We start from the raw sequence: 25,455 nt of genomic DNA, 5'->3' as shown, positions 1-25,455 counted from the left end.
GCCGCAGGGGACGCCTGAAGACGACGCCTACCGACGCGCAGGGGTACTGCTACGCAAAAGTTTCCGGATCCAGACTGACGCCTGGGGTTATTCTAAGGTAAGGAATCTAATACTAACGTGTTTCTTTCAGATGATGAACACATCTGAGCCCGATGCACAAAAAAACAATCTGAAGATGGAGTTGATGCCCATGCACACTACGAACTAAGGGAGGAGTCGTCCAACAGACAAAAGACTCTTACAAGACAACAATGTGTAATCATAACCATATTTAAACATAGCCCATGCAGTCCAAATACAGGCATGGCTACTTCCACTTGTTCGAAAAAGCCACGACGATTTCTTGGCAAACTCAGCTTCAGCACTCAGGGACATCCCCTTGCTTGAATATTGATTTGTCCTAGAAATCATGGAGTTTTCAAAGAACTACCATTCCCTTGGGGTTCTTTGGTGACGTTATGATGTCAGACTTTAGATGTGGAGAAGTGTGGCTCAGGGGTTAGAGGCAGCAGACCCGGAAGCTGAGATCGGTCCTGGACCAGGGTTCAATTCCCCGCCTCGGCGGGTCTTGGGCTCAAAAATTCCACGGACTCGATAATTCTCGTTCCGGTGCCTACTCGACTCACGGGTTCACACTCTGCGACTCTGGGCAATAGCTTACTTAATCTCCACTACGGCCCCTCGCGGCGGGATGCCTGGCTTTCACCTTGTGGATACCCTGCTGGGGTTATCTCACAGGGGAATACCAGGACGGGTTCCCAAGGCAAGCGCATTGATGCCTTCGGGTGATACGTGCGCTATATAAATCGCAATACATTTACATTTACATCAAACTAGGCACCTTCAAGGTATAAATATGCCTATACTTGCGCTAGCAAACACACGGTGGTTCGGAGCAGCTCGATTATCTACTTGCCCGACGCAGCTCGCTACAGCAAGTGCCGAAGGAAGCCGACCCTCCAGCTGACGCACTGGCAGAGAGGCTGCCTTTCTCTTGCTGAGAATCCAGCTCCAGTGTTTCCAAGCTCCCCTTGCGGGCTGATGGGAAATCGAGTCCGAGACAGATACCGGACCGCCTTCATTCTAAACCAAGGTACGGAGTGGATTAGACCCCAAGAGAAATCTTAGATAGATTCTTGGCAAAGAAACTAAACCTATGCTACACCTCACTTACTTCTTCCCTCGTGCTAGACTTAGGTTAGGCACATTGGGGTAGGCGTATTTTTGAAGCACCAGTTGCGTACTTTTAGCCTTTGTTATTTTTGTATTTATTTTATGGCTAAGAAACCATACCATGCTTTTACAGTATTCTTTTATAATGCTATTCTCGCTGTACGCATTATACTTTGCAACCTGCATTACAATTGTAGCAGTTCATTTATTTTGCATGAGAAAGAAGACTTCAATAAATCCTTTTATTGAAAACCCCAGTCTCTATTTCTCTGCACCTCTGATGAAACGAAGCATGCACGATTGACTGAGTAAAATATCTATCTATTGTTTCCACGACTCTGAAGATACGTTTTTATCTTGTGGAAGCAAAGTGGTCATGTTTATGCAGTTGTCAAACTAATCTCCTCTTGTTTATTTGAGAAAGTTTCTAGTGACCTCTGAGCTAGCTGGCACTCACAATTAAGTCTAATATATTCGATAGAGACATAGTCGACATAAGTCCCACGTCAAATCTATAGGATATGTTATTCCAATGCGCAGAGCCTATTGGGAATATAGGATTACACTACACTTAGGTTTGGGTTTTGAAAGAGGGGTTTTGGTACTCACGGACCTCTGAGCCGGAGTGATTGTCTACTCTTCGATGTCGGCCTCGGAGACAGAGATGTCTTCTTCACCTTGTTGCTCGGGCTGGACATTGGGATCTGCCCCGAAGATGTCCGGTATCGAGCTGCTTCCGCGAAACATTTCGGGACGTCGAGCCAGATGGTCACAGATGGTTTTCTTCGACTTGAAGGATGCACAGGCGTTGCAGTTTCTGTCTTCGTGCTCCGGGGAGAGGCGGAGATTACATACCTTGTGCAAATCCATGTGTGGGAACTTAGCACCACAACCGGGGCATTTTTGTAAAGGAGTCCTTTCCATTGGCTGCAGGCGTGGTCGGAGCAGAAAGGCCCAACAGCCCGCGTTGAAAAACGAGGTCGAGGAGTTTATCTTGAAGATGCGCGTCAAAAGGGAAACGCGATCGAGACAATACCATTGAGTGAAGAGGGATTGAGGGTCGAAGGTCGGTTCGAAACCAACACTGACCAGGAGCGTAGCAAATCACACCCAAACCTGATAATGGCAAAACTATCTAGTGATGGAGTCGATGCCCATGCACACTACCGTCCTAGGGAGGAGCCACCTACCTCTTGACTACAAAGACTTCTTCCAAGACCAAAACAAAGTGCAAACATCTGAGCCCAACACCAGATGGCGATCTATGCACAAGTATATGATATACAGCTCATATGCCTTGAACAGTAGGATAGGAAGTCCACAAGAAAATATATTATACCAGTCACTGAATACTCCTTGCGCTGTACTTATTCGGATTCTTGTTTCCTTCTTCTTGTAAATAGATGTGCCCATTTGTGGCCACCTTTATCTAAAAACAATGATCCATTTACCACTTGAATGTCGGTTTGATTATTCCAACTTGGTTTATCTGCAAGATCATTTCTAACCCCTGGAATCTGTTACACAAGATGGGCAAGTTTCCTTTTTCTTTTTATATACATGGTAAATAGATGAAACCCTCAACCAATTCCACCTGTTTCCACTGGTTTTACATCAGCCTGACCAGATCTAAAAAAAAAAAAAAAAAAAAAGTGGAATGCAGGCAGAATTTCCTGCTGCACAATAGTTTTTTTGTCCCATCCTGTGAGGCTAGCATGGAATGAGACATTTTTGTTCCATCCAGCTCCGTCAGGGGCTGAACAATGTAATCTCCTACCACTAATTGCATTAAGTTAGCTATATTTTCTGACCCTACCAGAGCATCAAAGTAGATTGCTTAGAAGAAAAGCTGGTGTGTGATGCCCTCCTTGTAGAGTTACAGCCAGAACCAGCAGACAGGTGCTATAAACAATCTTCGATGTGAGGAATTAGTTTTGAGAAACATTTTCGGGGTCTAGGCAATGTGGTTACCTTAATGCAATTATAATTAAGGTAAATGAATAGACCGACCCCTCAGTGGTCCTACTTGCAACTGTGCTTTGCTTTCTTTTTCTCACCTGCAGAGCAATGCTAATTCCTCAGGTTTCGAAGATTAGCCTGGATTTTTCGCCAAAGCCTTCTCCCTTGAAATTGCCCACTTCCATACTTGTAAACCTTTCACAACAATTTCTGGGAGTTGTCTTCTTTTCTATTTCTGGAAACAATTGATGTATTGGTCTGTTCTAGGCACAATTTCCAATGAAGAGGTTGATATGTTACTGAGGATCATCTCAGCACAATTAGAAACAGATCATGTCCAACAAACTGGTTCTCCTGTGCGCATCCACCCATTAAGGGATACATTGTAATGCTCACCAGTTGGTTGTTGTCTGCTACTGTTCTGCACTGTAACAGTTGCTTAGTGATTCATTACTAGGGATGCCTTTGTATCTTTAAATAATCAAAACTCCATCTTTCCACGAGTTCATGTGTACCTTGCACTGGACAAAATCATGCAAATATATTTGCCTGCATTGTTTCTGAGGGATACTGAGTTCACTGAGCATATTTCTTATCTTTCAATTATCCCACACTACAATCTGTGATGTCTTCCAATTCTTTTCATGGTTTGCATTGTTTCTGAGGGATACTGAGTTCACTGAGCATATTTCTTATCTTTCAATTATCCCACACTACAATCTGTGATGTCTTCTAATTCTTTTCGTGGAGTCCAGGGTTCATAATGCAGGCAGCATGCCACACTGCCCTTGACAGTGTGAATACAGTGCCACTTCATACAGTCGTGTCAGTTTCTAAACTTCCCAGCCAGGTGGGTGTCAAATGATCAGAGCACCGTCAAAGAAGGAAAGCAGTTAACAAAAAGTTGGAAGCAAAAATTAAAAAAAAAATGTTAGAGGCAGGAATGGACTGGGGACGCAAACCGGCCCTGGCAACTGAGTCTGGCCGGATGCCGGGAGCAGCGGGGTTGGCTGGGTTAGGGGGGAGGGGGGAAGGGGGAGGGGAGGGGTGTGGAAAACACTGCAGTTGTTTTTGTTGCAAGGGGCCAATATTGCAGGTCACAGGTAACAAAAACAGTCCCCCGAGGGTCCAAAACCAGCCTCCACCCTGGCGGCCCACCGGGGAAACGCCTGGTGCCAGCCACAGCCAGTCTGGCCCTGCGTAGAGGGAACAAAGAAGCCATCTGCACAACTTTTCTCGATGGTACGTATCCTTTGTTTTTAAAGGACACTATTTTGACTTCTGCATATATGTTCTCACAGAGAACTTTCCTTTAGAGAGCTATTAACAAGACCGCCACTGGGATCACAGCTGTAATCTACTGTAAGGCTGACAAGCATAGAGGGCAGAAGAAGGCCAGACAGTTGATAAGCCTGAGGTTGGCTTTTACATGGTTCATGAGGCACGTATGATGGACAAGACCATAGTGGAGGAAAGTCCTATCACCCTTACCCGGGACAACATGGGATGGTGGACGAGGGAGTCACTGATTAAGTGGTTGTTGATGATAATATGTTATGTGTATTTGTAAAGCACACCTTTACCTGTAAGGGTATACTAAGCAGTTGTGTGTGCTAACCCCGTCTAGCTGGCTGTTGGACCTGCACCTTTTTGCATGGTCACCCCCAAAAACATTTTGCCTTTGCCCTCCACTTTTTGTTGAATTTGTTGTTGCTCATCTTATAACTCTGTGCAATTTACCACTACTAAATTTTGCTAAAGTGCTTGTGCTCTGTCATTTAAGCATGGTAATATTAGCTTCTACCAAATTGGCATATTTAATTTCTTTTATGTTCCTAGTAAAGAGATATTATATGAACCCAGGGCCTGCAAATTAAATGCTACTAATGGGCTTGCAGCACTGATTAAGCCACCCACTTAAGTCATTCTTTAAACGCGTCTCAGGCTTGGCATTGCAGATACTGTGTGTGCAGCGAAAACTGCCATTTCAACCTGGCAAAATAAACTTTTTGTACAATCCTTCCTTTCTAATACATATGTCACCCACAGGGTAGGTACTAGATGGCTCAGAGGGCTGGGTGAAATGCACTTAAAACGCAGGAATATGTACTTTCAAGTTTTACATGTCCTGATAGTGAAAAACTCAAATTCGTTTTTCACTACTGCAAGGCCTATCTCTCTCATAGCATAACTTTGGAGTCAACACATTACATTGTAGGACTGTAATTTCCAAATGGTATGAGATACCCCTTCAAGTTTGGTGTCTCTGGATTCGCAATTGAAAATCCTAACATATGGATAAGTCGGATTTAAAACTTCAATTCTGAAAATGACACTTTTAGAAAGTTGGCATTTTCCAACTTAGCCACTTGGTACCTGCAGTCGGTCTCTGATCACATAACTAGGGTTAGTTGGCAGTTGGGCTTTGTGTATTCTCCCTAGACAGCCACATACAATGGGAGCTTAGGTGTGACTGAGTGGGGGATCACTGGCAGGCTAGGAGGGAGGAGCTGGGGCCAGCCTCCCTTACAACTGAATAGGCTTTGTCATGTTTCCACACAAAGTGCTGCATACGCCCTATAGAATGTCAGGAGCCAGGTCAGGGAAGGTAGGGCATCTGTGTATTATAAAGGGATGCCTCTAGAAGCTTCTCCCCAATTCAAAGGCAGACTGTGAGTAAACGAAGAACCTCAGACACCACCACTTCAGTACACTTCTGGACCTGTGTATATTCTTCCAGGAATTACTACTGCGCTGATGACAGACTGCCACTCTGCTGTACTGCTGCTCGGAAGGGACTGCCCTCTTGCCTGGGTGAGAAGGACTCTACCTGCATCTCTTGAACCCAGAACAATGAAACCTCCGGGACATAACAGGCTTCCAACTACCTTGCACATGGACTCTGCCATCCACGAGTCTACCCTGCCAAGCATTGCCATCCCAGTCCTGGACCCCTGAAGTGGGCCTAAGGTGCACGCTAGAGGAACCAACGTATCTTCTTTGCTGAGCACACATCTCTGAGCAGAACCAACACATCCCCTATGTGGAGTGGTGTGGCTCACTGGTTAGAGGCAGCAGACCCGGAAGCAGAAGTCGGCCCATGACCAGGGTTCAATTCCCGACGCAGCAGGGTCGTGGACCAAGGTCAGCGGACTCGATAATTCTCGCCTCGGTGGCTACTCTAACCAGGGGTCCCACTCGGCAACTCTGGGCATTAGCTTGCCTAATCGCCACAATGGCCCCATCAACGCCGGGGATGCCTGGCTCCACCTTGGGGACTCCCAGTAGGGACCATCCCACAGGGAAAGCCAGGACGGGTTCCCCAGCGGTATACAGTGCCAGGACGCCGGCTGGCAACAGTGCGCTTTACAAGTAATACATTACATTACTCAGCAGCGCATCCACAAGCAGAACAGTTGCATCTCTGTAGCTGCATGGAATGGACCTGTCGCAGACATGCATTGCCTTCGCAGTCCTCTGAACCAATGCATCACCCCAATAGATGGCGCATCCACAGCCCAGGTCCTTACATCTCTCTTCGACGGCAGCCTCGACGACGGGTTCTGCATCGTGGCCTCGCAACGCTTCAGAACAGATGCATCAACCGCTGAACGGTACATTCCTGATGCCAGACTTCGCATCACAAGCCTCGTCGACAGAACCCTCAAAGATGTGCAACAGGACCTCGCATCACAGCCTCGCCACATGTTGGAACCAACACATCGCTTCAGCTGTGTGGCACACTTTCAACGCGGATTTGCACAATTCTCCGCAACCACGATTTAAGGTACCCTGTTCAGGGGTCCTAACTGGGTCCCGGTAGCCAGCCCACATTGCGGTCAGCTTGAACTTGTAACTTGCCTCTGGTCCGGCATGACTACATATTCTCAGCTGGTGCTTTGTGCTATCTGGCACGATTTCCACTAAAAGCATTCAATTTCAACAACTCCGGTTCTACTAACTGGTATTTTGTCATTTTGGTCTGGTTTTATTTATTAAAAACAACTTAATTTTTCTAAATCGGTTATGGGCTACTTTTGTGGTGTGTTTTCACTGCTTTACTGTTTGAAGTATTGCACAAATACTTTACACATTGCCTCAAAGTTAAGCCTGAATGCTCTGTTCCAAGCTACCAGGGGGTGGAGCACAGGTTCATTTGGGGTTTGCTTGTGCCTTACTCGGACTATGATTGTAGTTGCTCTATGACCAGGGCTAACAACCCAGTCAACACAATTTCTGACAGTTGGTTAACATAAAAGCCAGGTCTTCTGCTTCTGGCAGAATTCAAGGGAGGAGAAGGTGGCTCCGATGTGAAGTGGGATTTCGTTCAACCCTTTCGAAGTGATGTAAGAGCACGCCCATCCTCCTGATCTTGTTCTGGTTAGGAGTTGGATGATGATGATGACTATGCAACCGTGTGTTTAGTTAAATTCTTGGGTGCTGTAGTCAATGATTTTGTGCGAGATCTAGGTACTAGATGTAGGATGTAAAGAGGACCTAGTTAAATCCTGGGGATATATATTTTTTTTAGAAGTAGCAGAAAAATAAGCAAATTCTGCTAGTGAAGTTGCTTTAGCAGGCACATTTTACTTTGAAAGGTTGAATTCAGTAAATATGTGCAATGCATACAACCATTTTTTTTAACAAGATTTATCCCTTTTTGGAGTGCATGGAGTGCTGGTGCTCTTCACAGACTCCTACCCTAAAGAGGATGCAAGCTTAGAGGGAGAGAGTTCCCTCTTTCTATCCAATTTTTAGTGGAAAAGGCTTGAAAATATTCAAGTCTTTAGCAATGCCATACAGATGCAGGCCGTTCAGACATTTCTTAGGGGCGGGTGCAGTTACCAGTGTAAAGCTACAGTTGCAGAACTGGGGTGGTGGAGTGAGCTAAAATATGATGATGGATTAAACCCAGATCAGTTGACTGGGGGTGAGGGTTTGATTTGCTCCAACGCTCCGTCCATCATCCCCTTTGGTATCACTTTGTTCGCCCTAAGTTGGCATGGTATGCCCAGACGTGGGTCCCTTGCTCACTTTGCCACTGGATTCAAGCTAGTCTGGCTGATGATGGCTGATTAGACAGAAACCGGTCCCAGGATGCTTGTTTCCGGTCCAGGGAAGACAGTATTGGACTGTTCCCATGAGGCTCAGGGTCGGACTGATTTGCAGATGGCCATGTCTGAACTGGGGTGGTGGAGTGTGCTAAAGAATGATGATGGATTAAACCCAGATTACTTGACTGGGGGTGAGTGTTTGATTTGCTCCAACGCTCCTTCCATCATCCCCTTTGGTATCAAATGATGCAACAAGAGCTTAAGAGAAATGTTTTCTATTTTGCTGGTTCAATCATAATGAAGAAAGGGGGATGTTCCCAAGGACCAAAACCTTATAAAGAACTCCTCAAACGGTAGCAGGCTACAACTGATTTTGGAGAAGAGACCCATGGAAAAATAAGAAGTAAATATCCAAACATATACAGCAGAGGTACTGAACATGAGAGCTTTAAACAATGTTTCCTGCACCCACGTTGGGTAGATTTCTGAGCTATGCTGGCCTCTAGGGGGAGTGGCGTGCTGGGTACATTCACATCTTTGGCAGATGTTTGTACAATGTATAATTAGGATAATGTACAACTACAAAATTGCCTAAAAGCAGATTAATATAGTTTACTGTTACATATAAAATTACCAGGGAATCCAGACTAATAGGGTCTGAATACATTAATGATCCAAAGCTGCTATGTCAGAAATAAACTAGGATGTTTAATTGGACACTGTTAGAAAGGACGGATAAGGCATAATCAGTTGTTTTGTTGTTTATTTCTGCAGTTTTCTTCTATAGAATTAAGGAAGTCTGGAAACGTTCTGGTGATACAGCAGCAAAACCCAACATGGCTTTAGCCATAAAAAGTTTGAGCTGAGACTCATGAATCTCAGCCATGTACACTACAGATAAATGGATAAATTTTCAGGATAATAAATAAAGGCACCGTAAAAGAAAGGAATCAAATCTACAATTGCAATTCATAATACGACACAACCAAGCAGCTGCAAAGGACATTTTACAAAATATTTTTAAACGCTAAAAGCAAAGAATCCATTTAGAAGCAGTAAGATCGAAGGAAAGTTAACATAATTGCCTACCTCTTTGCCTGTGTTTTGATGCTCATACTGCTGTTCTTGAGAGCCATCATACGTTGATGGAAACTGTGAATACCACTGCTGTGCTCCTTCCTGAAATAAAATATCTGCATCTTAAAATATAAACCAAATCGCTCTGTGACCCTATTCTGGTTTCTCCCTTTAAGGGCCCTTAATATTAGTCAGTGGTAGCAGTTTCCTTTGAGGGGGATTCTGTCGTGGTCTATTCCATGTGGTCATGATGTTCCTATACATCAAATTACCTGGTGCAATACGAGGCCTAATTTTACTGAGCAGTCATCATCTGGCCCTCTCCTACGGCACAGTGGAGCATGACACTGCACTATGCAGCCCTCTGAGCCTGGTGAGTCCACTCACATCTTCCTAAACTTCCCTCCCCTAAACACAGATCCTCAGGCACATGATTCTAGAAGGAGATCATGCCAATTTACAAAACTAACCAGTACCTTTATATAAGCCTAGGTATCAGAAACAATTTGTTCAGGATAGTTACTTTTTTATAGAAATATTTTAGAGTTCAAGAAGTCGACAGTTCAATTTCTGGAGACTGAAATGTTATACTAAGGGAGGAAAAGTCAATGCAGCATATAGCTGGGGAATTCGTTTTCAACACTGTCAAGCACAAGTTCTAAAATGGCTTCCCGGTCCAGTTGCACTGGTGGTTTGAACGTACTAGCAAAGGGGCATATCTGCTGATGCAGGTATGCCCTAACATGTCTTAGAGCTGTAAGGGTTGCTGTAGGGGTGACTTACAAGTACTACATGCAGTGTTAGAAGGCTGGGCACACAGGGATGTGTGTTGGTCATGATTTCATGTGTGTCTGCACCAAAACACTCCGCCTGCGATAGCAGCCCTGAATGAGTTAGATGAGGGGTCCCTTAGGGTGGCACAATTTGTGCTGACGCCTTTGGGGAACCCTCTTTAGAACCTCAGGTACTAGCTACCCGGGCTACCACCTACTAGGGACTTATAGAGGATGCTAAAGGTATTGCCAATTGGGGGAACAATTGTACATTTGTAGGGAAAGAACACTGGCACTGGGAACCTGGTTAGCAGTAACCCAGTACACTTAAGTCAAATTGCACCAAATACCAGGCAAAAAGTGGGGGGAGGGTCCTGCAAAATGAGAAAAAAAAGCTACTTACCCAGTATGCATCTGTTCTTGGCATGTAGAACTGTAGAGTCACATGCTGTGCTTAGCTCGCCATCTAGTGTTGGTTCCAGATGTTTGCACTTTGTTTTTCTTCACAGAAATCTTTCCAGTCACAAGGTAGGTGACTCCTCCTTTCGGTGCTAGTGCGCATGGGTATTGACTCAATTGTTAGACTGTTTGCCGCAGAGGGTGATAATGGAGGTATGCATGTACAAAAGATGTGACTGCAACAGGTCCCATGCGGGTGGGCGCATGGGACTCTACAGCTCTACATGCCAAGAACAGATGCATACTGGGTAAGCAGCATTTTACGCTTGAGGCAGGTGAGCTGTAGATCACATGCTGTGCACAGGCTAAAAAGCAGGTATCTTCCAAAGTGGTGGTTAACCTGTAGCTGTCGCGGTGGTTTGAAAGAGTGTACGTAAAACTGCTTGGCCCACACTAGCTTGCAGTCTTGTTAACACCTCTACACAATAGTGTTTTGTGTATATGTGAGGTGTAGACCATGTTGCAGCTTTGCAGATATCATCTATGGATACATTTCCTAGAACTGCCACGGAAGCCCATAGTTTACGAGTGGAGTGCGCTCAAGGGGGGGAATTGTTAAAGTTGTTTTTGCTATTGCATAACATATCTGAATGCATTTGACTATCCACCTTGCAATGCCTGATTTTGATATTGGATTGCCTTTATGCAGTGGAAATAAGCAACAAATAGATGTTATGGTTTGCAAAAAGGTTTTGTCCTTTCTATATAGTAAAGAATTGCTCTGTTCAAGTGTGTAAAGCACATTCTGCCACAGAATCTGGTTGAGAAAAGAACACAGGCAACTCAACAGATTGGTTGATGTGAAAGGCAGAAATGACTTTTGGTAAAAGGTTTGGATTGGTCCGAAGAACCACTTTCTTTTGATGTATTTGTAAGAATATTTCTTCTATGATTAGTGCCTGGATCTCACCCACTCTCCTCAGAGAAGTGATAGCTATGAGGAAAGTTCCCTTCCAAGTAAGAAATTGTATTTGCTTTTGTGAGAAGAATATTAAGATTCCACAGTGGAGCAGGTGGAAGTCTCGGAGGAATGATTCTTTTAAGCCCTTCAATGAATGCTTTGATGACAGGCATTCTAAAAAGAGAAGGTTGTTGTCTGTTTTGTAGGTAAGCAGCTATTGCAGAAAGATGTAAGCGCATGGAAGAATATGCCTAATTGGAATATTTTAGATGTAGTAAATAGCAGATATTTTGAACTGAAGCGGCCAGTGGATATATGTGAATTTTATTGCAGTATGTCACAAAACGCTTACACTTTGCTGCATAGCATGCTCTGGTAGTAAGACGTCTAGCCTCCACGATAATGTTCATGTAGTCTGGCGGAAGACTGAGGTAATCAAACTCTAAGATTTCAGGTGCCAAATCGCAAGGCTGAGATGGCTGGGATCTGGGCATCAGATCTCTCCATTGCTCTGAGTCAGCAGATTGTGAGTGAGGTGTAGTTTTTGGTGAGGAACTACTGAGCGCTCCAATAGAGTTGTGAACCAGGGTTGTCCGGCCCATGTAGGAGCAACAAGGATTAATGTCAGGGGCGCCTGTCTGAGCTTCCGAACAACTAATAGAATGAGTGGGAGAGGTGGAAAAGCATAAGCAAATATTCCTGACCAATTAATCCATAGTGCATTGCCCTTGGACAATGGGTGTGGATGTCTGCTTGAGAAGTTTGGGCCTTTTGCGTTTAGGTTTGTGTGAACAAATCTATGTCTGGAAATCCCCACATTTTGAAGAATGGGAGGAGAACTTGAGGGTGGAGTTCCCATTTGTGGGTCTGTTGTCTTTGACGACTGAGCAAATCTGCAATCCGTTTGTTTATTCCTGGAAGGTGTTCTGCAAGGAGAAACATTCTGTGATGTATGGCCCTTGCCAGATGGTTGGTGCTAGTTGTGACAGCTGGAGAATGTCCTTCCCCTGTTTTTGTATGTAGTACATTGCTGCCATGTTGTCTGTACGGATTAGGACAGCTTTATTTACTAGATGAACTTGACACGCTTTGAGCGCTAGAAAAATTGCTAGCAGTTCTAGATGATTTATGTGAAGCTGCTTTTGTTGCAAGCTCCACATGAACTGGATTGTATGTGTTTGGAGAGGAGCTCCTCAACCAGTGAGTGATGCGTCTGCTGTTAGCACTATCTGTGGAACTGGGTCGATGAAGGGCTGCGCTTTTGAAAGGTTTTGTATATTCCACCACTGCAGAGAGCAATAGGTGCCGCTGTGCACCAACACTGGATCTGATAGCAGACCCTGACCCTGGTTCCACGGAAGTGCTAAGCACTCCTGAAGGAGACGCATGTGTAGTCCTGCGTAAGGGACTAATAGTATGCAAGACGTCATCATCCCCAGTAACTGCATGAACACTTGAGCTGGCAATGAGTGTTGAGGTTGGAACTGGCAAAGTAGAGTCTGCATGTTGCAGATTCTGGCCGGATTGGGATAGGCCAAAGCCTTTTGTGTGTCTATTGTGGCTACCAGATACGCTGATGTGTTGGATGGCTGTAGATGGACTTTAGACAGATTCACTGTGAACCCAAGATCGTGGAGACCTGCACTGTTTTGAGAGTGTGATGGAGACAGCTTTTTGTGCGAATTGGCTTTTATGAGCCAATCGTCCAGGTATGGGAAGACGTGAATATGTTGTCTTCGAAGATGAGCTGAGACTACTGCTAAACACTTGGTGAAAACTCTGGGTGCGGTAGTTACTCCAAATGGGAGAAACCTTGAAATGATAATGTTGTCCTACTACTACAAACCTTAGGTACTGGCAATGAGCAGGATGTACTGGGATATGGAAATAGGCTTCCTTTAAGTCCAGAGTGGACAGCAAGTCGCCTTGTTGAAGGAGCAGAAGTACTTGTTGTAGAGTGACCATGTGAAAGTGATCTGATTGAATATATAAATTGCAAAAAACATAGTTGATGGACAGAATGTAGAACAATGTCTCACATTCACCCCAGTACAAGGATCTGGTCCTACATCCATCGTTTTTTTGCATTCCACACCACCCTGGGTTAGACACTGGCTATATGCAAATCAGCTCTGACCCTGTGCCTCATGGGAACAGTCCAGTCCGAACTACCAAGCCATGTCTTTCCCAGACCGGAATCAAGCATCCAAGGACCGGTTTCTGGCTATCAGCCTTCATCAGCCTGGATAGCTTGACTCCAGTGGCGTGGAGAGCCTGGGACTCACGTCGGAGTATACCCAGCACACTCAGGGTGAAAATTGAAAAAAACACAGTTGATGGACAGAATGTAGAACAATGTCACACATTCACCCCAGTACAAGGATGTGGGCCTAAATCCATCGTTTTTTTGCATATATAGACTGAGTTCTCTGAGGTCCAGTATAGGCCGGAGAGACCTGTCCTTTTAGGGAATTAAGAAGTATAGGGATTATACTCGGGTTCCTTGATGTTTTGATGGGGCTGGCTCTATTGCTCCTTTTTCTAACAGAGATTGAACATTTTTTTTTTTTTTTTTAGAAGGCGTAGATGTTCCTGTGACATTGCATGTGATCTTAGAAGAATGTTTGGGGGGTGTCTGTAAGTTCCCAGCAGTAACCATATTGGATAATTTGTAGAACCCATTTCTTTGAGGTGATGGTGTTGAGAGAGACGTCCCCCAGTAGGAGTGGAATGATCAGAGGGTAGTGGAAGGAAGTCACTGTTTGTTATTAACAGGGGAAGTGCGTGTGGAGTTGCCTCTTCCCTTACCATTGTTTCCTCTAAAACCTCCTCTAAAATATCCTCTTGATGAGGGAGATTGGTTGTTGCCCTTGTAAGAGGAGGAGGGATTTTCAGTGGTAATAGTTTTGAAACCACCCCTGTAAAAGGAGCAGCAAAAGGAACCTCTACTAGCAGGTAATTGTAAAGCTCCCATGTGTAGGAAACTGGCTCCATATATACTACACAAAAATGAGGTAAAGTGTGTATAGAGTCCAGGTGACCCCAGAGATAGGCAGAGGTTAAAGTTTGATAGAAACTTACTCTCTATTTGTGGTAGAGTGGTCGAGCAGTAAGGCAGTATCAGAGAACAGTGTTAAGCATTTGATGTACACACTCAGCAAATGAATTCACACACTCAAGAACTGAACTTTAGGCCAATTCTTTTTAGATTCTTTTCAGTAATAAGTTGCTGAATATAGTTTGAAAATGCAATGGAAATTGTACTTTGTTTGATTTACAGGGGATGCAGTAGGATGCAACACTTAGCAAATACAGTACATTGAATTGAACAGGCTTTTTAAGTAGATTACAGGTAAGTTACTTCTTACGTTACTTTTCTAACTCAGTGCTGGATACCTAGATTCAGCACTGGGACATTTTCTGCAACAGGTAAGTAAATAAGTTATGGTTATTTGTGCGATTTTTAAAGAATATTTTTAGATTTCAAAACTCCATACTTCGAAACTTTTTGGAAGAAAATTGTCAATGTTATCCTATGGAGGAAAACAGGTTATTGGTTCACATGTAAGTAATCAACTGTGGGAGTTAAGGTTCTGGGGTTAGAATCAGAGCCCCTTACCCCCCCCCCCCCCCAGGGTCAGTGATGCACTCTTGTTACACCCTCAGTGACGGCCAGGTGCAGAGTTTTGAGGCCCAATGTTATCCAATGGGGGATAAGGGGCCTTCGGTTGGTGGCTGCTGGCAAGCAGGCCACTGGGTTGTGGCAGCAAAGCTCCTAGGGTTAAGGTCAGGGCAAATGGGGAAACAAAGTAGCACAAAAGGTGCACCCTCAGCGGCACTGGGGCAGCCAGGTGCAGAATGCTGTTTTGACATAGGGCGCCCCGTTTTCTATGGAGAACCTCCGGTTTGCATAAGCACTGCAGACAGGGAGACTAAGGACTTCTGGGAGCGACCACCACTTGGAGAGGTAAGTTGGGAGTTAAGGGTTGGTTAGGCACCGTCGGTTTGGTCACACAAGGCCGTGGGGCGTTGGGTGCAGGGGTGTGCACCTTTTGGGGTCGGCGCTCCTGGTCGCGGTTATGGGGGCCTTCTGGATTTAGGCTGCAGGCGTTTGCTGGAGGCTTGATGCAGGTCAGGGGTCGCCGGATCACGGGTCGCCGGATCTCGGGTCAGGATCTCCGTGGTGACCTCCTCGCAGTGTATTCCACTCTAGCTTGGGCCGGGTTCGGTGGGTGAAGAGTGGGCTGGATTCGCGGTCTCTGGTTGCTGTCAAAGTTTGCAGTTGAACAAATCTGGTATTCACAGGAGAAGCAGTCTTTGGAAGTGAAGGCAGGCAGGTCCTCTGGGGTTTTCGAGGTTGCTGGCTGTAGGACACACCAGGATTTTGCAGGAGCAGGTTTGAGGGGAGACAGGCCTGTAGGGCTGGGGCCAAGTCAGTGGGCGCCTTCCTCATGTTAGCTAGCTGCACAGCTGTTTGGTCCTTCTTTTCTTATTGTCCTTTCTGGATCTGAGGAAGCAAGGTTCAGGTTGACCCTAAATACTAGATTTAGGGGCGTTAGAGGTAGGTAAGGTCAGGGACCAATGGGTCCCTTTCCTGGTGGGTACACCCCGTATCGTGCCACCCTCGCTTGGGAGGGGGGGAAGGAGCCGGTCCCTGGTTGGTTGGGTCCCCCCATCCTCAAGATGGCGGGGACTCAGAGTTGTTCACCTCGCCTCCCCCACCTGAGGGGTGGTGTTGGCAGAGGTGGTCACACCTCTTTCCCTCACTTGTTTTTCCCACCAGCGCTCCCGCCCAAAGTGGGGGGTAGAACCAGTGGGGACCAGTTGCTAAAAGCAGCCAATGGTCACAAAGGCCTTTGAAGCTTCCCCATCGTGAACCCTGTCCATCCTGGGGAGGAGGCTTGGCACCCCGTCCCAGGATGTGCATTGTTTCAAGCCCACGAGAGCAGCAGGCTCTCGACCCAGGGGTCCAGAAACAGGTCTGTTGGTGGCAGCATAAGCAGCCACTCAGTCAGTTCACCAGAAGGAGTACAGGGCTCATGCACCTGTACCATAAGCTCTGGTATAGTGCACCCTGCCAGAGGGGTGACTGATCTATGCCAGGGTGGTGGTTTGTGGGCATGGCACACAGAGATGTGTGCCATGTCGACTCTTCACTTTGTTCTGCCTCAGGACACGCAGCCTACAAAGGCAGTGTGTGTCAGGGTACAAGACCTGTAAGGGTAGCACAATAAGTGCTGCAGACCTTAGAGGTCTTCTCCAGTCACAGTGCCCTGGGTACCTGTGGTACCATTTACCAGGGGCTGACATGTGGCCACAGATGCCAATTGGGTTTAGGCTTCAATGCAATTTTACGGAAGGAACATAGGCCCTGCCTACCTGATTAGCAGGAGCCCAGGGCCCACTCAGTCAAAGAACATCAGCAATTCAGCATAAAGTGGGGGCATACCATGCAAGAAAGAGGGCACTTTCTCACACCATGGACTTGCGACCTCAGAGTCCTTTTTCATTTTCTCCAGTGGGGTGTCAACCGCTGGACCAAATAGGTGTTCTTTCTCAAAAGGTTGATTAAGAATGGAGGCCTGGATCTCAGGTTTGAAACCTGGCATTCTTAACTATGCCTATCTGCGTAGCAACACGCTGGTGTTCACTGAACGTGCTGCTGTGTCTGCTGCATCCACTCCACATTTGATGGAGGTATTGGTAATGAGTTTTCCTTCCTGTATTCAATAATTTGCCTTTGATTTATGCTCATCAGGCAGATATTGGACACGTTTTTCCAACTCATCATAATAAGCTCTACCATATCTGGCTAGCAAAACCTGAGCATTGGCAATACGCCAGTGATTAGCTGCCTGAGAAGCTACCCTTTTACCAGAGGCATCAATTAACTTAGACTCTTTATCAGGAAGAGGGGCCTCACCAGTTTGTGAATTTGCTTTTTTACAAGCATTAGACCACTAAAGAATCTAAGGGCAGCTGACCTTTAATGTAAGCAGGGTCGGTAGGTGCTGGTTTATATTTCTTCTCAACCCTGGCCTGACAAGGTCTTTGAAACCCACAACTGCATGCTTAGCATTCCCTTAAACATTGGTGTGCGTTGTTTCTTGAGTGGCGCTTAAGGTCTCAAATAAGAAGTTCTCCTCTAAAGTCTCTTTATGTAATTCCACCCCGTGATAGTGAGCAGCCCTATTAAAAAGCTCAATAGAACCTATATTGTCATCAGGAGGTGATGGCCTAGATGAATACAAATCAGGGTCAGTTTCTGTATGTGCATCAGTATTCTAATCCTCCCATGCGTTAACATCTTGTAGCCTGTTGTTAAGGGGGGGTAGGTGAGGATTAGTAAGTGAGGAGGTGGAATATAAGGTGGTGATGGGTTTGTGCCCATATTCCTTTTCTTTAGAGGCATATGATGCTCATCCTGATGTGCCAATTCTCTTTTTTTCCAGGTAATTTGGTATGAATGTGTCCAGTATCTTGGTTGATAACCAGTTTCATTTTGTTTTGGATCCGGAGGTGGAACATTGGACCGAAACTCTTTTGTTAGAGTCTTTTTCTCTTTAGTTGTAGTTTTCGGTGTCAAAGGTTTCGGGTCTGAAGTCTTCGGTACCGAAGATTTAGGCTTGGACGAAGATGGAGGATGGACATGCTTGGTTTTCGGCGCCGAGAATTTCGGTTCGGTGCCACTAGGGGACCAACTCGATATCCGAGCCGGAAGGTTTTTCTTTGTGTTTCGGCACCGGGCCCGAGTGCTTGAAACGTTTTCTTGGTGCCGACCTTGTCCTGCAGGCAGAGGAAGTACCAGAGCCTTTTTAGGCTTTGTCTGGTGGGTCAAGGGGGTATCTGTATTCACGGTACGCTGACCCGGTTTAACTTGCTCCTCTTCTTCCATGTCGGAGTCGGCTTCGGACACGGTGATATGTTCTTCTTCCTCTATTCTTGGAACGGGGCCGCCTTGCTGTGGCATCTTGTGACGTCGAGCCCGACGCTGATGGAGCATCTTCTTTGATCAAAGCGATCGGCACGCCTCGCAGTCTTTCTCATTGTGTTCTGGGGACAAACAGAGATTGCACACTTTGTGCAGGTTGGTGTGTGGAAACTTAGCGCGACACCCAGGACAGAGCTTGAATGGAGTCCGTTCCATCGACTGCTAGCGAGCAGGCGTTAGTAGGCCCAACAGCTCCCCACAGATTTTCCGATCGAAGATTATTGGTTCGAAACGATACGTGAGGAATGGGAAAAAGCGGTCGAGAAAAAATACTGTTGAGGGTAGTGGATTGCGCGTCGAAGGGAACACGACAAACAGTGCTGAACGGGAGAGCAGCAATTCACATCCAAACCCGATGCTGGAAAAAAACATTTTAACAATGGAGTTGATGCCCATGCGCACTATCACTGAAGGAGGTGTTACCTACCTCGTGATTGGAAAGACTTCTTCGAAGAAAAACCAAAGTGCAAACATCCGGACCCAACACTAGATGGCGAGCTATGCACAGCATGTGATCTACAGCTCAGCTGCCTCAAACAAACAGTTTCCTACAGTATGAAAATATGCTACTACTGAAGAGTAATACCCAACAATGATTTAAATGCATACCTGTGTGTAATTGCCATACTGTTGACTGTAATAGTTTTCCAAAGCAGCTTGTGAAGTGGAACCTGGAGGGACTGCGGTATCAAACGTGTTGCCTATAATTTTGGTATGATGTTCAGCATTGTGGTTCCTTAATGAAGCTGCTGCAGAAAAAGAAGCAAGCATAAACTAGTCCATGAAAATGGAAACATTCATTTGTATTTTTCTATTCATGAATTTTATACCAGATTATCACAAATAGGCTACACAAAATGTATGCAAACAGTGCTTCAGGAAATAAACAGTAGGTGATAATAGTTTGGAAGAAATAGTGATTAGCAGGACAATATAAAAGAAAAAATGTGTTAGGTATTAACTTCAAAGTTAGGCAGAGATTACAAATACATCAGTTAACATACACTTCACATAAGAATACAAGAGTGACCATTCAGTGTTTGAGGCAATACTCCAGGACTTCGTAGAAATATATAGTGACTCCCCAAACCTAGAAATATATAGTGATTTCCCAAACCCAAGACATCGTTTGAGACCCACCTTGCATTTAAGTGTGTTCCTCTCCTCTACTCTCCCCCCTTGGAGGGGACGCAGACCCACCATAGCAATGGGCTACAACAGAGCCTGATTTTCTCACAATGTGAAACAAAGTCATTATGAAGATTTGATCATAAATTGGACTGCACTCCATAGCCTGAAAAGTGCTGATGTATTGGATACCAGTTAAAGGGCTTCTGTATTGAAGCAGATTCTGACATGTGAATATCCCCAGTTTGTTTTTTGCTTTTGAACCTCAGGTGTTTGCACCTCTGCTGTGAGTGAGTCTACTTAATTGAGTCTCTCCCACTGTAAGCTTCTGTTTACAATGAATCTGAGATGCAGCTGTCCGAGCTCACCATTTCAAATGGAAAGGGGCGACCATTCGGTCCCCCCGAACGTATGGGGGAGTACCACGAGCCCCCCGGGAAGCCATCTTGGGCGGGAGGCGAGTCTCGGCTGGTATGCCCGAAGCGGCGTAGCCGGGGCGCGCTTTTTCCCGCCCTGGAGTGGGCTGGCCTAGACACTGACGCGGCCGACCACGCCCTTTGGGGCAGGCAGGGGCGGGTTTACGCCCGCCCTGAAGACGGATAAAAGGAGCAACAAGCCAAGAAAGCATCCTCTTGTTCCTGTGCTCTGAAGCTGCACCTCCTCGCTACACGTGAGCTCGAGACGGAACGAAGAGCCAATTTTGAGCGTGGTAATCTTTCTTTTTTGTCTTACAGATACTCTGTCTGAGAATGCCTAAGAAAGTCGGAAAGCGAGTTACTACCGATCAGATGCTCCGTATGCTCATGAAAGAAGTAACTGATTTGAAGAAGCAGATGGCGGCTAAAGACGGGGAAGGGGGACCGAAACGACCTTTGGCGGGAGCAGCTCCCGGAGGAAAAGGCAAGAGGCCCAGAAGGGGGGCATCTGGGGGGGACATCCTGGTTCCCGATACCCCACTCGAGGAGCCAACTCCGGTGCCGAAGGAGGGGAATCCGATTCCCGTGGTGGTCACTCCCGTGTCCGGTGAGGACATGCCGCCTGAGTTAGCAGCACAATTGGCAGCGTGGTTGGGGAAAGATTGCGAGGGCGCCACGGCTGACGACGCACGGGTGTTGATGAAGCATGATCGGTGAGCAGTAATTGGAAGATCCCTATGGGTGGGCGTCACCCATTACGGATGGGAGCGCTCGAGGGAGGTGGCCATTGGCCCCTCAACGGGGAGGCGGTCCCTTCTAAGGATGGGCCGCCGAAAGGAAAGGAAAGGCGGTCAAGGCCCCTTCCTGGGTAGGAGGGGCTACAGCCCCCTCCTGGGGAATTTCCCGGGGCCTGGACATCTGCGACGGCAGATGTGGTAAGTTGTGTGGGGTTTGGGAGGGGGTCTACGCTACCTTCTAGATACCTCACACGAGTCCTCGGACGACCTTTAAATGGCGTCGAGTTTATTGGGGCCCCCGTCAAGTCAAGGGAAATTGGTAAATGCACTTGAGGTACACCTCTGTGCGGTCGCCCCTCACAAGTGGGGGGGATATGTCTGGTTTAGGGATCTTGACACCGGTTACGACCTTGCCGTTGGCCCTTAAACGTTAGGATGTACAATTTCAAGTCAAACGTTTTGTAGGATGTTAGTTCGGCTAGGAGAACCTTTGTATTAGAGAATATGTTAAGGTTAGCCAAACATCGCAATGTGGAAATGAAATTGTACATTAATATGAAACTGTTATTTTAATGTTTTATTTTGTTTCATATTTTAATAAATACAGCCGGGAGGGTCACTCCCTCCCGTCTTCCAAAAGTTCAGAACCGTTTCCGGTATCCCATTCTTGGGGATTGTGTTGAGAGGGGGTGGCGGGTATCTCAGCCATATAAGATCAACTTTGGTTGGCAGGTGGAGTAAAGGACTCACAGATGTCTCGTCAAGCATCAGCATAAGTATACTGACCGGGCAAAAAGACTTGCTCTCTAACCTTTTCGAGCATCTGCGCCCAGGCAGCACATGACAGTTAACATCCAGAATAAATTGGTTGTGGCCTACTAAGGCATTATAATTCAATTGGTAGCCCAAAAAGAAGTGTTCACTTTCATCTATATATATAAAAACGAATGTATGTTTGTCTGTTTGTCCTTTATGCATTACTACACCATTCATCCGATCGCCATGAAACTGTGGGAAGTTGTTGAGTACACTCCCGCGAAGGTTTCTGGCAAAAATAAATAAATAAATAAATATCGCGCCCCCGGCCCCCCAGGGCCCTCATAATCTTTCCAATACTGAACGTTTACAGTTTCCGGTGCGACCCGCTTTTGCAATGACCGTCAACAAAGCACAAGGACAATCGCTGCAAGTGTGTGGACTACATTTGGAGAATCCGTGCTTCTCACATGCACAATTGTATGTGGCCTGCTCACGCGTCGGAAAACCTTCTGATTTATTCTTGTACGCAACGTTTACAGTTTCCGGTGCGACTCGCTTTGGCAATGACCATCAACAAAGCACAAGGACAATCGCTGCGAGTGTGTGGACTAGATTTGGAGAATCAGTGCTTCTCACATGGACAACTGTATGTGGCCAGCTCACGCGTCGGAAAACCTTCAGATTTATTCGTGTACGCACTAGACGGAAAAACAAAACCAAAAACGTGTATCCACAAGCACTCTAATAAATAAACAGATTTAAAACAACACTTTAAAATGTTTTCCATATTAAAATGAACAAGTTTCAATAAAAATGACACAATGTAAATTGAATGTTATCATAACAAATTTCCTTTCTTCTGAGATCGCAGCAACGCGCAACGGGTAAGCAAGTTTTGTATAAAGTCTACAACCTAAACTAGAACCTTTGACTGGCAAGAGACCAGGAAAGTCATTGACATGTCTCTTCCTATCAAATATTCAGAAATGCATATTCAATCTACTTTTTACTCCATTAGCACTTATAAAACTTGGCATATTTTCGTGTGCCAGCCTTAATGGAATTCTTGTTTTGAACTAACCTGCTAGGCCAGTCGATTACTTGACCGGATGTTCAAACCTGCCCCAAGAACAATAGCACCATTCAACAAAAGGCACATGGCTGAACTTTCAATACATCTATTTAGTTGTATCTCTCTGACAAGCTCTGCCAATAGGTTTCTATATGGGACAAAAGGAAGGCAGGTAAGCCTTGGTCTCCAATCACCACAGTTTTTCTTCTTGGAAGCCAGAGTGAAGAACTTAGAATTGCGTGTGCTGAGCTTGGCATAGAGGGTAGGATCTCTCCCAGGTTTCCTTCAAGCTATCATCTTGATTATTCTCAGGAAAACGTACCGGGAGTTTGAAATCCAAAGGGCTGCTCTCTGGAAGTTCCGGCTAAGGGTGGAAGGGATGATGAGGCATCTCTCTATTTTGTCTCCCACCATCTCAACTGTTCATTTTCAATTATTAACACCCATTCAGGGAAGAACATTTGATAAGAGGAGCAACAGGATAAGGTCTGGACTGTTGAGAGTGGGTGAAAACACTCTAGACTTACACTCCTGTTGGATTCTGTGTCCAGAGATAGAAACTGTCCCTCCGATTGACTCTCGGGGCCATCAGAGGACAGACTTGAGGACTAGTCCTGGTTGTGGGTGCCGTAGGAGTGGAAACCAGAAACCCTTCTGCTAGAGACACAGACACCCTGGCAAACTGATGAAGGATGTGGGCGCTAAGGAAGTAGAGTGGTCTGCCTTCAGGAATGTGGGGCGCTGCAGCATGAAGACACTTGTTCAGGAGGCTACCAAGTGCATTACAGGCGGGCAGGTCCAGACTCCAACAGCCAGCTGCTGCATGCCAGGTGACTGCAGAGTGCTAGCAGGTGCCGAAAGCAGACAAATATGTAGCAATCTGTAAACTGGGCACCAACATATATGAATTTCAGATAGGAGCATAAAAGCAGTATTTCAACTGTCCCCAGCCGGATACCACAGAAATTCCATAACTGTGACCCAGGGTTTCCAAAATATCTCCAGGTGAGATTACGACCCCTCTCTGTTGTGTGAACAGTAACTTAACTAGGCAGCCCATGTGCTGGAGGACTCCCTAGTTGACTGGACAGCAAGCCTACGAAACCCACAGCTGAGGTTGGGGATAAGGGTTCACCAAGGTATCCTTCTTGCCCGGAATCCCACAGGCCTGTGGGAGGTAGCTATGTGGAGCGCAGGGCTCCCCTAAGCATAAAGAGCACTGCCCGCAGTTGCTTACTCTCCACACAGACTTTAGGAGCAGCACACAATGCCGGTACAGGAGGACCTGTGAGGAAATGACTGATGGGCAACCAGTGAGCATGAGAATTAAAGAAAAAGAAAAAAAAAATCAAGAAAGGGGCTAAGATGTGGCCAGACCACTGCATCAAAGGCGAGTCATAGAGAAACACAGTCACAGGGACATCCTGAAGGAAAGAGTACCTCTCAAAGTCCTGAACTGAGTCTGGGGGACTGCCAGGAGGAGTGTAGCCCCCCTACCACCACCCCAAGTGCTCATACATAAAACATGCATTGGCATAGCCTTTAGGTCTCGCCTCTGGGACCTTATAAGTGTTTTGCTAGAGGTGTTTGGAAGTTTGGTAAGAGATGCAATTTAGCAAAAAGGAATATGAAAAAGGAAACCAGGAAAGTGTGATGGGGGAGGGAGGGAGAAGCAAAGGGATGAGAGACAGTGAGACAAAGAAAAACAGATGGCGAGAAGAAGGGAGTAGGGGGATAAATATAAAATGGGTTTGGTAAACATATAACAACTTTTTAGTGGTTGCAAACCCCTTTATAGATGAGGAAAAATTAAGGGAGAGGATCGATGTGGGGATATATCGGAGCTACTGACTTTGGTACTGGGGAACCAGGATCGAATCACAGCGTCCGCTCAAAAGCCTGTGATTCTGGGCAAATCACTTAATCTCTCAATGCCAAAAAATTAAAAGTGAATGTGGCCTTGTGTAATGTAACTGGTACTCATGCAAAGTGCTCCAAAACGTTTGGGTCGAGTTTGTGTTTTATAAAGCTACAAAAAACTAGGAAGCTTTAAAAATAAAAAATAAACGAACTTGTTAATAATTTCCTTCCTGTGACTCCTGCACATTTTCTTGGATTGCTAAGTTTGTGGAGCTGGTTAGCTCCGTTTCTTTACTGGTGTGAGTGGCTAATAGTGCTTACAAAGAACCACTTCTGGTGGACATGATCCGCGCTGGGGTGGGACGCATCAGCAGCGAGGATCCCTGGAGAGCATCTTCTGAGAAGAGAAGGTGTTTGGGTCACAGTAATGTTTGTCACATGTGCTAACATCAAACATGTGAACCCTGCAGATGTGGAGAGGGGGTGTTGGCATCACCTCTGAAAAACATTTTATAAAGCATCGCCTATGCGATGCCTGGGTGCTCCCAAACGTGGAGAAGTGTGGCTCAGGGGTTAGAGGCGGCAGACCCGGAAGCGGAGCTCGGCCCATGACCAGGGTTCAATTCCCCGCCTCGGCGGGTCTTGGGCTAAAAATTCCACGGACTCGATAATTCTCGCTCCGGTGCCTTCTCGACTCACGGGTTCACACTCTGTGACTCTGGGCAATAGCTTGCTTAATCTCCACAACGGCCCCTCGCGGCGGGATGCCTGGCTTTCACCTTGTGGATACCCTGCCGGGGCTATCTCACAGGGGAATACTAGGACGGGTTCCCTAAGCAAGCGCCGGGACACCCACTGCGGGTAGCTGTGCGCTATATAAGCTCAAATACATTTATTGAATGTCATTTGTTGCTGTGATGTTTTGAGGGGAATGAATGAGCCAAATGCTGGAGCTGCATTCGGTCTGCCCATAGAGAAAATGGATCAGTGGGAGACCAGCAAAAACATTTTTGTAAGGGATGAGGAGCAGCAGGAGAGATGTGCTGATACCTCAGCCTATGGCAGTGTTTTTTCATATGGGGAAAAAGTGCATTCT

The 25,455-nt window shown here is 46.1% G+C and overlaps 1 protein-coding gene across 4 annotated transcripts in view; it reads right to left on the bottom strand.

Annotated features, from left to right (window-relative positions):
• Positions 1-25,455, bottom strand: part of RAVER2 (ribonucleoprotein, PTB binding 2) — a 443,388-nt gene that overhangs the window by 64,037 nt on the left and 353,896 nt on the right. For 2 of the 4 annotated variants that reach the window (XM_086953598.1, XM_086953593.1), the window contains exons 11-12: positions 18,997-19,136; positions 9,276-9,365 (exon numbers count right to left, since the gene is read on the bottom strand). In XM_086953598.1, coding sequence (XP_086809724.1) covers positions 9,276-9,365; positions 18,997-19,136 — 230 coding nt within the window. The remainder of the gene's footprint in view (positions 1-9,275; positions 9,366-18,996; positions 19,137-25,455) is intronic. The other 2 variants (XM_086953607.1, XM_086953602.1) reach the window with 1 other exon arrangement.

Source organism: Lissotriton vulgaris, chromosome 1_1 (genome assembly GCF_964263255.1).
Source record: "Lissotriton vulgaris chromosome 1_1, aLisVul1.2, whole genome shotgun sequence".
In the NCBI taxonomy this organism is placed as follows: Eukaryota; Metazoa; Chordata; class Amphibia; order Caudata; family Salamandridae; genus Lissotriton; species Lissotriton vulgaris.
The sequence above is the reverse complement of the archived record's forward strand: the minus strand, read 5'-3'. Positions and strand labels throughout refer to the sequence as shown.